Raw genomic sequence first — 13,101 nt, forward strand, 5'->3', positions numbered from 1 at the left:
CATTAACTTTCACTTTAACATGTTTCGTTATATGCGGTAGTGAGAAGCAAAAGGATGTAAGTGGACATTTTCAAGTTTTGAGTAAAACGCGTTTAAAGATACCTTCCTACTTCATAGATCCGTTTTCATAGATTTTTTTTTTCTAAATCATGCTGTAGAGCAGCACCTACCAGGCTACTAGTGCTATCTCTTGCCCTAAGACAGAGGAGAGGTTCACCTACCATTTGTACAGGCTACCTCCCAATTTTTAATTTTGCTACTTACATTCCTTTGCTTCTCACTGCCTCACATATATCAAATTACGAAACTGGTAACTAATTTTTCTAGAAACAGTTTACTTAATTACCAATATATTCCTTTTATAAGAAATTTAAATTACTTTTAATTTTCATTGTGTAATAATTTAGGTTTGCTAAGCATTAGAATACGCTAGCGCATAGAAAAGGCATAATAATAAGGCCAACACAATTAAGACTTATTACTTTAACCAAAGATCATAGCTTATAAGAAAATTGAAAAATTCTCACCCAATGAAGATTATTTTAGGTGCAGCTTTTAATTCAAAAATTTAAAGTTTTATTATATTAGCAAGACATTGAAAAACAACTGAACCTAAATTCAAACTGAAACTTAAAAAATGGTAAATGCCTTTTCAAAAATAAAATGTAAATTCAGAAATTTCGAGAATGTGCTCTAAGTTCCATAAGGAAAAATAAACAAATTAAAATGGACATCCCATGCAATGAAATGAGCGGGAACCCAAAATATTGTAAACCCCAGTACCTCATAATAACAGCTGTTTAAGATTAAAGAAAAGAAAATTATGGATTAAATCAAAAGAGAGAGAGAGCGAAAGAGAAAGCGATGAGAGAACTTTTCCTTTCCCCATGGGGTGGGCTAAGAAAATTCTGCCCATCGCCTCACTGAAACTTCGTATAAGAGACGCAAGACGAGACACATTTCTCCCATTGCTTCTACTATTGCTATTGGATGAAGATATTTTTCGAGGGGGCAGGAAGGGAGCCGGCCCATGGCCCAGCATCGTTCGGGGTGATGTAGCTTGCTGCTTTCGTTACTTCGATTTAATGCTCGCAGTTGGTTAAGTTGTGGGCCGCCGTTAAAATGGCATAAAGAATCATTCTTAAAGCGCTGTCGCTATTTGATAGAAAAGGAACACTTGTTTTTCTTATATTAGCGATTAGCAGAGTGCTAGAAAATTAAAATAAGTTTCATGCCCTGGTTTTATTTAAAACTGAAACACAAAAGACATTATCTAATTATGCATTATTTTGTCGGGCCGGGGCCCATAGTGACGAGCCACCACTGCTTAGGATTAAAATTTCAACCATCAAAATATCACCAAAAAGACAATTGCTTTGTTCAAATGCGGAAGCAATTTTCACCTGACATACCTTGATGGGCGTTTTTCTAGTAACTTAAGGTTTAAAAAATATTTATGTCTAACAAAATGCAGACAGCTATTTAAAGGAACAAGAATATTTTGTCTTTAGCATCAAACAAGTTTAGAGAATGCCATATCAAAAGAGTTTCTTCAAGCACTCTTTACGTGATTTTGTATTCGAAAATATTTCAATTAAAAGAAAAATAAATAAACAAAAACATAAATAAATAAATAAGGGTCGGATATTTATGAACATTATATATTCCCCTAGCAGAATAGGACATAAACTCAGTTGATTGTTACAAAAGTTGTATTCAATTGGACACTGTAAATGACTTGAAAAATACTTGTATTCGTTTTATTTATTGTTCTAAATCAAAGTCAAAATAAAAACTGAAAGTACTCTCCAAAAGTATATATATATATATATATATATATAAAAGAAGTAACCCCCCCCCCCCCGAAAGTCGGATCTAGCTACGCCTCTGGCAAACGTTTACAATGTAGAAATGCACAATGGTTGAAACAAATACATATCTTTTATTTTAACATAAACTGACTCGGATTAAAGTTTTTGCTGTGTGTTCAGTACTATATATATATATATATATATATATATATATATATATATATATATATATATATATATATATATATGTAAACTTTTTTTAGTACTAAAAAAAATAAAAGGGAGGTGAATCATACATACTTTGGAATGGAGTGCCCCAAGTCCGATACTTGTGTCAAACAAAACAAAAGCAAAGAATTTTTTTATATTTTTTTTAATGTTATGGAAAATTCAACTTTTTTTTATTTTCCCTCCATTTAATTTAAAGTGAAATTTTCTAGCAACTGTTTTGTCAAAACCAGTCAATCCAAACCAATGAGCGTGATCCATATTCATTTCAGTGTGACTGCCTAATTCAGAGGCTAACACACATCTACAAAAGCTGGCATCCCTGAAAGCTAATAGATGCATCCATTTCCACCTGTAAAGTGGATGTTTGACTTTCATTCTCATCAGTGGTCAGACTATAAAGACTATTTTTACTAACTTGGTTTGAACTAAAAGTATGAAATGAAATAAAGAAGACTCCTTGAAATATAACCAGCGAAAAATTAAATTGCTTTTCATATCGTTATATTTATATGTTGCTTTTTATGTATTTACATTTATGCTAATTTTAAATCAGTTAATAAAATTTGAATTTAAAAAAAATCGGGATGAAATATAGGCGGTAGAAAGTTATTCGCTCAAAGCTGCATACCATGTATTCTCCTCTCAAGTTTTTTTTTCTTTAATTTTATTATCTGCTCTAGAATTTACATAAATATCTATTTGAGGGAGCAACGGCAATTTTCGACTGTTATGAACAGAAGTCTTTTTTTTTCCCTTTTTAATGCGAACCAAGCTAACAGAAATAGTCTAGATTTATTTCGTTTTTTAACATTTTATTTATGTAATGCTATGCAGTTTTTATTTTGAATTAAAATAAAATTGCCTTCAGAAGGGTCCGATGGGACTAATGCTGCTTTGCAGACATTGCGTTTCGTCAGCTGACGTTAACCTTCTCTTTTTAGAACAATCCTTTTCGTCATTTTCATTTTTTTCCCTTAGGTTTAAAAAAGCTTGTTATCGGTTTTGCTCGCTTCATTATGCAACAGCTTTTACTTAGAATTTACTATTTTAAACAGACTGTACGTTTCCAAAAGAATACGCTGAAAAATCAATGTGATTGCAATGGATACTCTGGTTAGCAAAGGTTGTTTTGACTATGACCTATGTTCCTATGACACACAACGAGACCAGACCAACAAAAATCTCTATCGTCTCGAATTCCGGTTATGCTATCATTTTCGGATTCAAAGCCCAATATGATCTTTAAAGCAGCAAACAAAAACATTTTCTTCAACTCAGAAATGGAGGAATTGTCTTCAAGAGCTGAGGGAGCAGTGGAAAAAAGGGAGCAATACGTTCCACGAATAGGCTTTCTTGGAAGATTAACAAAAGGACAGTCGTTTCGCGCACTTTCTTGGAAGAAGAGTAAAGGGGTGAAATTCACAGGTTTGATATTTAAGATGAACATTTCAAGTTCATGGTTAAAGGTCATTCAAGTTCAAAACCATTTCGCTCTTTTATCTGGATTAGTACTGTTCTTTGGTTGTTCTCTTTCTTAAAATTGTGATTCTTTAGAAAACTGAAATGATAGGAGTAAAAAGAAAGTATAAAATTTTTTCAAGTGATGAAAAAAGGAAAATCGTAGAATACTGGCCAAGGTAGATTTGCAGCAATTGCTAACCTCAAGAGGATAAATAATAAATCAAAAAAAAAAAAAAAAACAGGGACCAAAAAGCAATAAAAGACTTTTCTTGAGAAAAAATATTCTTAGAGTTTCTTTTAGTGTCAAAATGAATCCTTAAACTCCTTATAAAGCACTTAATAATGTAATAACAGAATAAAGACCTAACAAAACTAATACAGAGGAATTTTGATCAAGAGCCCATATTGTCTTTAGTATTGATTTCAAATTTTCACCATCATATTCCAAATTTCTATAAAGTTTCTTAAAGCCCCCATATCTCAAAACCTCTTTATCTCGATTTTTTTCTTTCCTGTGAAATTCGAAATATACAGATTCGACTGTATGCAATATTCCCACTGCGCCCACTCATAAAATTAAACATATGCAACAATTTGCAGAATCTATTTCGAAGAAAAGCTACATATACATGGATTTAACAAATCAATCTCATTTCTAAAGTGCAGTGTCAAATTTAAGTCAATTATCAAAAAATTATCGCAGCAGAGGGAGGCGTTTTTACACTTGAGGGTCACTCATGGAGATTTTCAATGGCATTGGGGGGGGGGGGGAGCGAAGTGAATTTTTGACTTTTTTTACTCAGAAAGAAGTCATTTAATTTTTTCTTTTTCTTTTTTTTTTCCTCTCTCTCTCTTTTTTTTTGGGACAAACGTTTTTGGGGGGGGGGGGGGTGTTCCCAAACCCCCCCTTAGTTTGCACTTAGAGTCTTGTGCTCTTTACACAATTTTACTCTGCTTTATGCAAATTCTTATAAACTGTTAATTTTATTTCACTAAATTTACATAAGTATTCCAAAATTTAATAAATAATTGAAATCCTAATGTTGTATGACTCTTACACTTAAAAGAATAGTAAAAAATGAAAAACATTCACATAGTTCTAAAAAAATTTAACTTAAATAATATCAGACAACATTCATACACATTTTTGAGCAGGAGCCTGTACAAAAGGGGGGGGAGAGAGAAGAGACACCTGTTGACACAGGCTCAAGCCTGAAAGCGGCCCAAGACATTTTTAAAAAACCATGAAATCTATGTAGGACGCAAGGAAAAACAATATGGAGGGGCCCCATAAAAGTCATTTGTGACAGACCCCTAAATTTCTGCGCACGCCCCTGTTTTTGAGTGTTCCATACTTTGAGAAAGAAATTTCAATTATTTTCAAAAATATAAAAGGATTGCGCATTTTACATTATAGTTGTTGGAAATATTGAAAAAGAAAAAACTGATGTGTAAAAATTAATTTTTTCCACTTTAGATTTAGGCATGGGCAATCATCAACAACTACATTTACTGCTCATACCCGAAAAAATGTTTGTTTTGAATAATATCGGTAACTTCAAATGTAAGTTTTAAAAAAAGAAAACAACAACGAAGTGTCCCCCCCCCCCCCCCGACACACAAGTTTTTCTAATTTTCAACAAGTGAGAGCTTTCTCTACAGATCATTTTTAAAGAAGGGATCTAACAAATTTTTGAATACAACCTTCAATTTTGCACAAAATTTTAGTCCCAGCGAATTATGTTCTTTAACAGCACTCAATTTAATTTAACAACTGAACATTTTTATTTAATTTTTATAATGTAATTGTTTAAATAATAATTTCAATTTACATCTGTCAAATTCTACATAAAAATGTTTTTTTCTTTGCTATGCTTAAACTTTTTACAACAAAGAAAGTTTTTTTTTATTTAAAATGAATGAAATACATAATGAAATGCATGTGTTTGAATTTAGAAAAAAAGAAATAAAGAAAGAAAACTAACCTCTTGCAGCACTACATCGAGAATTAACTGATTCTTTTTCTTTATAGTTCCTGCAAAGGTTAGCCAAAGTACCCAGTAGTTCAACTTGAGCCGCAATTATCTAAAAATAATACAGGTATAAATTCCAAAAATCTGCTTGAATTATTAGCTTTAATAGGTAATGAAATAAGAGTAACATATACTTTTAAGCAGGGTTGGCCAGATTGGACCCAACTGGGTTGGACCCAACGGGTTTTTTTTGAAAAAACCTATTTAAAAAAACCCATTATTTAGCCCACTTTTGGGTTTTTTTAAATTTTCTGAGAAGTTTTTTAAAAAATTAATTAATTTAAATACTTTTACAATTTAAACTTCTTTTTTATTTGTTCTGCACCACAGACAATGGACATAAAAAATGAATTTTGAACTTTAATAGCATTTAACTCCTAACGGCATTAAAAAAATACTTCAAAGATTAAAAATTATATATTTAACTTTTTTCTTTAACTGGTCAATAAATAACTCAAATTATCTTGACTAAGTCCTGTCACTTCTGATTTTCTCAATAGTTGTAGATTGTACAGAGGAAACTACTCTAGCTAAAAGGCTTTCATGTGGATTATTTTCGGAAACCCAACATGTCACAAATCTCGAATAAACTAGGTATATTTTTTTAGAAATTAACAGGCTGGTTGGACAGAAAACGGAATAGGATGTACAGTATTTTCATTATCTTACAAAAAAGTTTAATATTTCTTACTCTGTACACAGAAGTAGAAAAACAGGCAACATAAAATTCAAAGAAATGTCTTGATTAAGCTGGAATTCAGTAAAAAGGGATTTTTAAACTATTCGAGGATCTACAGTAGTTTTGCATAACAAAATGAAATACAGTAAAGTAAAATGCAATAAATAAATAAGTAAATAAAAAAAAATGTAGTAATTAAAAATGAACAATAGAGTTTATCACTCAAGAAGTAACTCTGCCTTAACTGTTGGTAATCATGGAAACTAAAAAATCTGAAACTTCACCATTCTTGGGTTTTGTCGTCTTTTATACTTTTCTTCAGAAAACGCTGAATTTTAACTCGTTTTCCAGCTTTTTTTACCCCAAGAAAATTTTTGCACTTCGTCCATATACTTACGCTACAATATGCTACAAGCCCCCCACATTTTCTTAAAGAAAAGTCAAAAAAACCCACATTTCTTTCTAAAAACCCAGCTTTAGTTGGGTTTTTTTTGGGTTTTATTTAAAAAAACCCAAAAAACCCTGGGTCCGTGGGCTTTTTTTAAAAAACCCGGGTTTTTGCCAACCCTGCTTTTAAGACAGTATATGTTAAAAATATATACATTTAAATCTGTTGACACATAAATAGACAAATTTTAATGCAAACTTTTTTTTTAAAAAATATTTTGAACTAAAAAAAAAAACTACATTTATGTATTATTATTATTATAATTTATTTTTTTTTTTAATTCTGTTGAGATAAAATAGTGAAAATATAATAACAGTACCCAAGAAATCTATTAAAATTTACCTTTTTGTTTTAACACACTAAATAATATATCTTTTCATAAGCAAAAAATAAATTTAAATTATAATAAATTTATGTTTAAAATAGAGAACATATTGAAAACAAGAAATTAGAATTTCAAAAAGTTTATTTTTTAACATTTTAGGAGTTACGGCCTAAATGGCACTAAATGTTAAAAATTTTTGTATTGAATATGCATTACTTACTTCATCTCGTAAGCTTTCATGAAAACATGCAATGTCAGACAATAATGTATTCAGACAAAAAGCAAAACGCTCACTAACAGGAATACCTGCAAGAAGCACACAGTTTTCAATTTATAAATGAAATGCATATGCTTACTTAATTTTAATTTTGAACGCAAGTTCGTAATTAAAACACTAAATATGAAGATAAACAATTGATTAACTGAGTGGTACTACCAGAATTCTCTCCTGGGAGAAATTTTAAAACCTTACAGGTATATACAGGGTTAATGGACCTGATTTTAAAAAATCAGATTTCCGAAACTACTGCACAATAATTGATATGAATGTAAAAAGAATAGAAATATACCAAATCCTTTTCAGTTACAAATGTTCAATGTGTGACCCTCTTGCTACACGACACACATCCAATCTGAAATACAGTTCGTTCAATACATTTTGTATATCACTCTATGAATGCAAGGGTACCCACCTAGGGTGGAAGGAGAGGGGTCATGGAGCAGACTGCACCATTAAAATTTTTAGGAGGGTTGCTTTAAAGGGCATTTTTCTCTTTTGGAAGCCCGTATGATTTGGGGGATTTGGGGAATGCGCTCTTGCTCTTGGGGGATGGCAAACCTGATTAATGGTTCGTAATGCTGCACAAATACAACTTTCAATGTTTTGCAATGCTACAGAAATGCTTTCATGTAGTGGTTTTGATACTAGTTGTTGATAAACTGTCATTTGGGTAACCTTACTAAAATGTAGAATGAGCTCGATTTCAGATTTAATATTGTTCACGCCACTCTTTAAGAAAGGTACAAAAGGGAAGATAAGCAACTATTATAGACCAGGGAGTCGAACTTTGGCAGTTAATAAAATTTTTGAAACTCTTAAAGCTAAAGATTTTTAAGTAACTTTCATAAGTATAGGAACTTTCTGGAAAATAATTGTCAGCTATCGGGTACAAAGTATGGTTTTAAGAAAGGGAGATCCAGTGAAACTAATTTATTGTACTTCTATCTGCATTTTAGTCCAGTCATATTAGACATTAAAATCGCAAAACAAGATGTAGTTCTGATTTTTTAATATGTTGTTTGGGACATTTAAGCCAAAAAACAAAGTCTGTACATTCAATAGTTCTTTTACAATGGCAAAACAAACAAATAATCGAGAAAATTCGATTTTTGAAGAAATGAGACAAAACACTTTTCAATATGGAAGATCCTATTCTAAAAAAAAGGGGGCAAATAATGATATAATAAGACTCTAATGTGTGTTTATATAAGTTATGTGCGCTGCCAAAACAGGGTGGTTATTAAAAAATTAAATAGGCCAATAGTTGACAATCCTATGTAGGCAATGCAAACATTCCTTCCCTACTTATCTATGCCTTTCACATTGATGAATTTTCGGCCGTATTTCGTTTTTCGACAGGAAAGTTATCTACCGAATTTGGTTTTGAATAGATAATATTTTTGAACAAAATATTTTCAGTACAAAATACTTCCCATTAGAATAAGAGAGATATGGACAAATGAAAAAAAAAAAAACAGAATGATTTCAAAAGGGTGAAACTATTTACATGCTAGTTTTATCATAAAAACCTATCTTAAAAATTAACTACACTTAATGTCTTAATTGTATGTTGTCTTTGATGGGTATGATCGTACTCTGGAACTGAAAAAAAGAAGGATATGTCTTTTTTTTTTTCATTTTATCATTTTTCTTTTTCTTTTTGGTTGGAATGGCAAAGATGTTGTGTACAGTCTTTTCAAATGGTAGATTGCACAAAGCTGAGCAGCTAAGATCAGTTCTGCAACAACAGCATACTCCCATATATTTCTCTTACACTAAAATGAGAAAAATCTGAAAAGGACAGGTGAGGCTGGATCGTTTAATGTAGTGGTTGGTGACGAACCAGTATAAAAATTTATGTTGGTCTTCGACCAACTATGCTCTGAAACGTCCTTCTCCTCTGCCAACCATTTGTTTACTTGTTATTACCTGCGATACAAACGGAATGAAGCTACTCTTTTGGTTGAAGACTAACAAAGACGGTACACAATTGCATTACATGATTCTTTGAGGAACAGGTAGAACTGAATACTGTCGCAGGATATTGGGGGATGCCTCATTTCCATACAGAGCAACCAGCTCCATCTCTACAGCTTCAACTAAAGCTTTGGGAATCACTTCAGGAAGGAAAGCTATGGTGGCCTGGTCAACCTTACACCAGTTCGTTTGAATAACACCGTGCAGTTTTGCTTTTCTTAGCCAGAGATGGGAAGATGTGGTATCACATCCACTAACTGCATGAAGAAAAGATAAGTATCTAAGAGGTATTCCATTTTTCCTCAGTTGAAAAAAAAAAATAATAAAACTGAATACAAATTAACTGGACCTTGGCACTTTTCTGAAAGGAAATATTTTGAATGTTTGAGACAGCGAAAAAAAAATAGATCCACATCCTCTTCATCATCGATTACGATCTGTTGAGATGTACTTTATTCGATGGCGATTCAGTTTCTCTAGTTGTTTTTATCTTTGATGCCCTCAAGTCCAAACCTAGGGAGCAACTTATCATTGAGGTGTTGTTTATTACAGAATTTGGAAAAGCATTTCCTCAGGAGCACTCTGATGTTGAGAAGTCAAATATAATCATAATCCGCTAGCGCGCAGTTGTTCAGATGTATCTGAAGACAGTAAAAACGTCCTTGAGTCATTCCAGTTCTTCAAAATAATTTAACATGAACATAATTCATTAAATTCACCGAAAAAGCACACAACTGAATTGTTTAATATGTTACAATTATGGATTAGTTCTTTCAGGCTCTCCTTTAGTTTCATTAGAACCAATTCATTCATTACACATGTATGCTCACAATATATGCGAAAATTTATTGATTCACAAAACCGTGAAGTTTCTTCCAGTGTACATAAAGATACTTTGGATTCACCCTGTTTTTTACATCTCTTGTAAATAAAGGCAAGCATTTTTTGCGTAGAAATTGAGGACTGCTAAGTGAAAAAGTTGAAGCATTTCGGTTAATGTTTCTAGGTGCATCCCTATTTTCCATACTTTCTGCTTGAATGATTTTTCAATAAGAATAAACATTCGACAATATTGCGCTTAAAGTGTATAGGGGTACATTTTTCATTCCGCAGAAGGGGGTTTCCCGCAGAAGCTTTACGTTTGATATGATAAACCTGGACAGTTTCATTTGCTTTTGCAAAAAGAATAAGCACACTTTCATTTTCATTTATTCTTTGTTTCTCTGCTCGAACGACTTAGGATATTTAAATCTCATTACAAATTCGGCTGATACCAAAATTATTCTCCACTCAAAATAAAACCTGGTACGTAATTTTCCAGTTGAAAAATGCAATACGGTCGAAAATTCACCAATGTTAAAGGAATATGGATACGAATGTTTGCGTTATTTGCATAGGGCTGTCAATTATTGACCTATGTAAGTTTTCTATAACCAAATTGTTTTTCCAGCACACATACGTATATAAACAGGAATTAGAGTCTTACTGTATCATTCTGTGCACCCTTTTTTTAGAATAGGATCTTCCATATTGTCTTGAAAAGTGTTTTGTCTCATTTCTTCAAAAATCGAATTTTCCGTTGATTTGCTTGTTTTGCTATTGTAAAAGAACTATTGAATGTACAGACTTTGTTTTGGGCTTTCATTTGATCATTTAGCATCAAAAGTTGGATAGTTTAGGAGTTACAAGGAATAACTAAAAACAGTCTGAAAATTTTGCAGTTTTTCGCGAATTACGCAGCAAGCATAGGTTTTTGAAAACTGCAAACTTAGATTTACACTACCCTAACTGACCCAAACAACAAATTAAAAAATCAGAACTACATTGTGTTTTTCAACTTAAGCCTTTTTTTTTTTTTTTTTTTTTTTTTTGTATAATATGACTGAACTATTTGGAAAAGTTTACCAAAAGCAACTGTTACTTCGGATGGGGTGAATAGCTTTAAAAGAGCTTTTGATCTTCATTAGGGATTGATACATTGACTAGGATCAGCCTAGCTGGACCCAGAGTATGTTGCTGATTGTCACTTTTGTATTTGTATTTGTGCAACAAAAGACTCACATTTTGAGCACTTATAACTAAAAAAAAAAAAACTTGTTATTTTTCAATAAAAGTCACATAATAGTATTTCAATAAAAGTTTACTTGTTGCAAAGTGTACAACAGTTTTGAAAATATGATTTTTTGAAATTGTGTCCCTCATTTGTATATTAACGTACTAGGATTAGCAATATGGCTTAAAATTAAGGGTTCAAGGAGGGGTTCTAACTCTAAAAACCCCTCCTGTTTGCCCACAAAATCAATCAAATTCAAACTATATATCTTATATTAGTAACAGTAATAACAGTTGTTACCAGGCAGTGCAATGTAGAGGGTAGTGTTACACCTTGGGACGTGTGTTCCTTGGGACATTTCTAATTTCTAAGAATCTATTTTTAGCAGCCATGTTTTTGTGATCTCTAATAGTAACTTTCACCACTAAATGGTTCCATAGTAAAAATCAGCATCAAGTGAATAAAATTGACCATTTTGTGAGAGGAAGAAAACTTCATGACTCAAAAGTAAATATTTTCTTCATTTTTATTTCATTTTCTGTCTTTGTATTTGTAAATTTAATCTACTGAATTTTATTTTGTTATAAAAGAGAAGTACTTTAAATAATTTGCTTAAGAGAAAATAATGATATTGCATCTAGATTGACCATCATTTTGGTTCTTCTTAAACAACGTGGTGATTGTACCTTGGGACAGCCAAACATTTTGTACCTTAGGACACGTTCCAAGGTACAACATATGCATGGATATTAATAATTAAGGTATGTTTAGGAACATGGAACAATGTTCTAATCTTATGTAGTCTTTTAAACACATTTAATTTTAGATAATAATTCATAATCCATTATTCATAATTCATTATCAAATGTTCATGATTAATTCACTACCATGATTTTTTTTTTTCTGGTGCAAAATTGGTTCAAGTATATGGCTGTTTCCTGAATCACAAAGACTTTCCCACTTTTACTTTAAATGGCTGGCAGCATTTTATTTTCAAACTGTCTGAATTAAAAAATATATATATTTCATTGAAGTATGTTGGGGTATTTTAATGTGATTTTCAGATTTTAAATTTGATTCAAATAATTGATGTTAAAAATTAAAATATGAGAAGTGTCCCAAGGTACAACACTCTCCTGACAAACACTTTACTGACAAAAAATATGTTCAATGTTTGAAAAATAATCTTTTAAAATTGCTTCGTATAGATCCCATTTTAAAGCAATTCATTAATTTTTCATTGAAATGCTACAAAATATTCTCAGAAATTTTAAACATTAAAAAACAATTTAACAATTTATAGGTCACATAACAAACATACACCTATTTAGATTACATATTGGAGCATAATTAGAATTAGACTGGCATTACAAAAGCAACAATTTTTATAAAGGCTGTTGGCATAAAGATTAGCATAGATGTAAAATATGACAAAAGGTTGTAGTTACAAGCTGTATAAACTTAATTTTCAACTTACTCAGGAGCTAAGAAAAGTTTATCACTTTGGTAGATTTATAAATGTTTAAAACAGATTTCTAGAGTAAGTTTCAAAAAGGATCAGGTTTTTTTTTCTAATAAAAAAGTACAGATAATCCAAGTAAAGATTTTGTCTTATTAATAATGATTTTGATGAATTTGTACTGTATAACAAAATTAATCACAATTTATTACAAATTAAATGCATCTATAATAATGTTTAATTTTTTACTTAAAACTTAAATAATATATGATTTTGAATTTAACGTTTTTTGTAGGATCCTAGTCAAAACATAAAAGAATAGAATTATTATTTTTTCTTTTCCA

General features: G+C 31.2%; 1 protein-coding gene across 1 annotated transcript in view; it reads right to left on the bottom strand.

The window, feature by feature from the left end:
- The window catches only part of LOC129221587 (phosphatidylinositol 4-kinase alpha-like), a 100,775-nt gene that overhangs the window by 80,440 nt on the left and 7,234 nt on the right, over positions 1–13,101 (bottom strand). Inside the window, 2 exon segments of the mRNA XM_054856100.1 lie at positions 5,489–5,588; positions 7,209–7,294. Coding sequence (XP_054712075.1) covers positions 5,489–5,588; positions 7,209–7,294 — 186 coding nt within the window.

Source organism: Uloborus diversus, chromosome 4 (assembly GCF_026930045.1).
Source record: "Uloborus diversus isolate 005 chromosome 4, Udiv.v.3.1, whole genome shotgun sequence".
NCBI lineage: Eukaryota > Metazoa > Arthropoda > Arachnida > Araneae > Uloboridae > Uloborus > Uloborus diversus.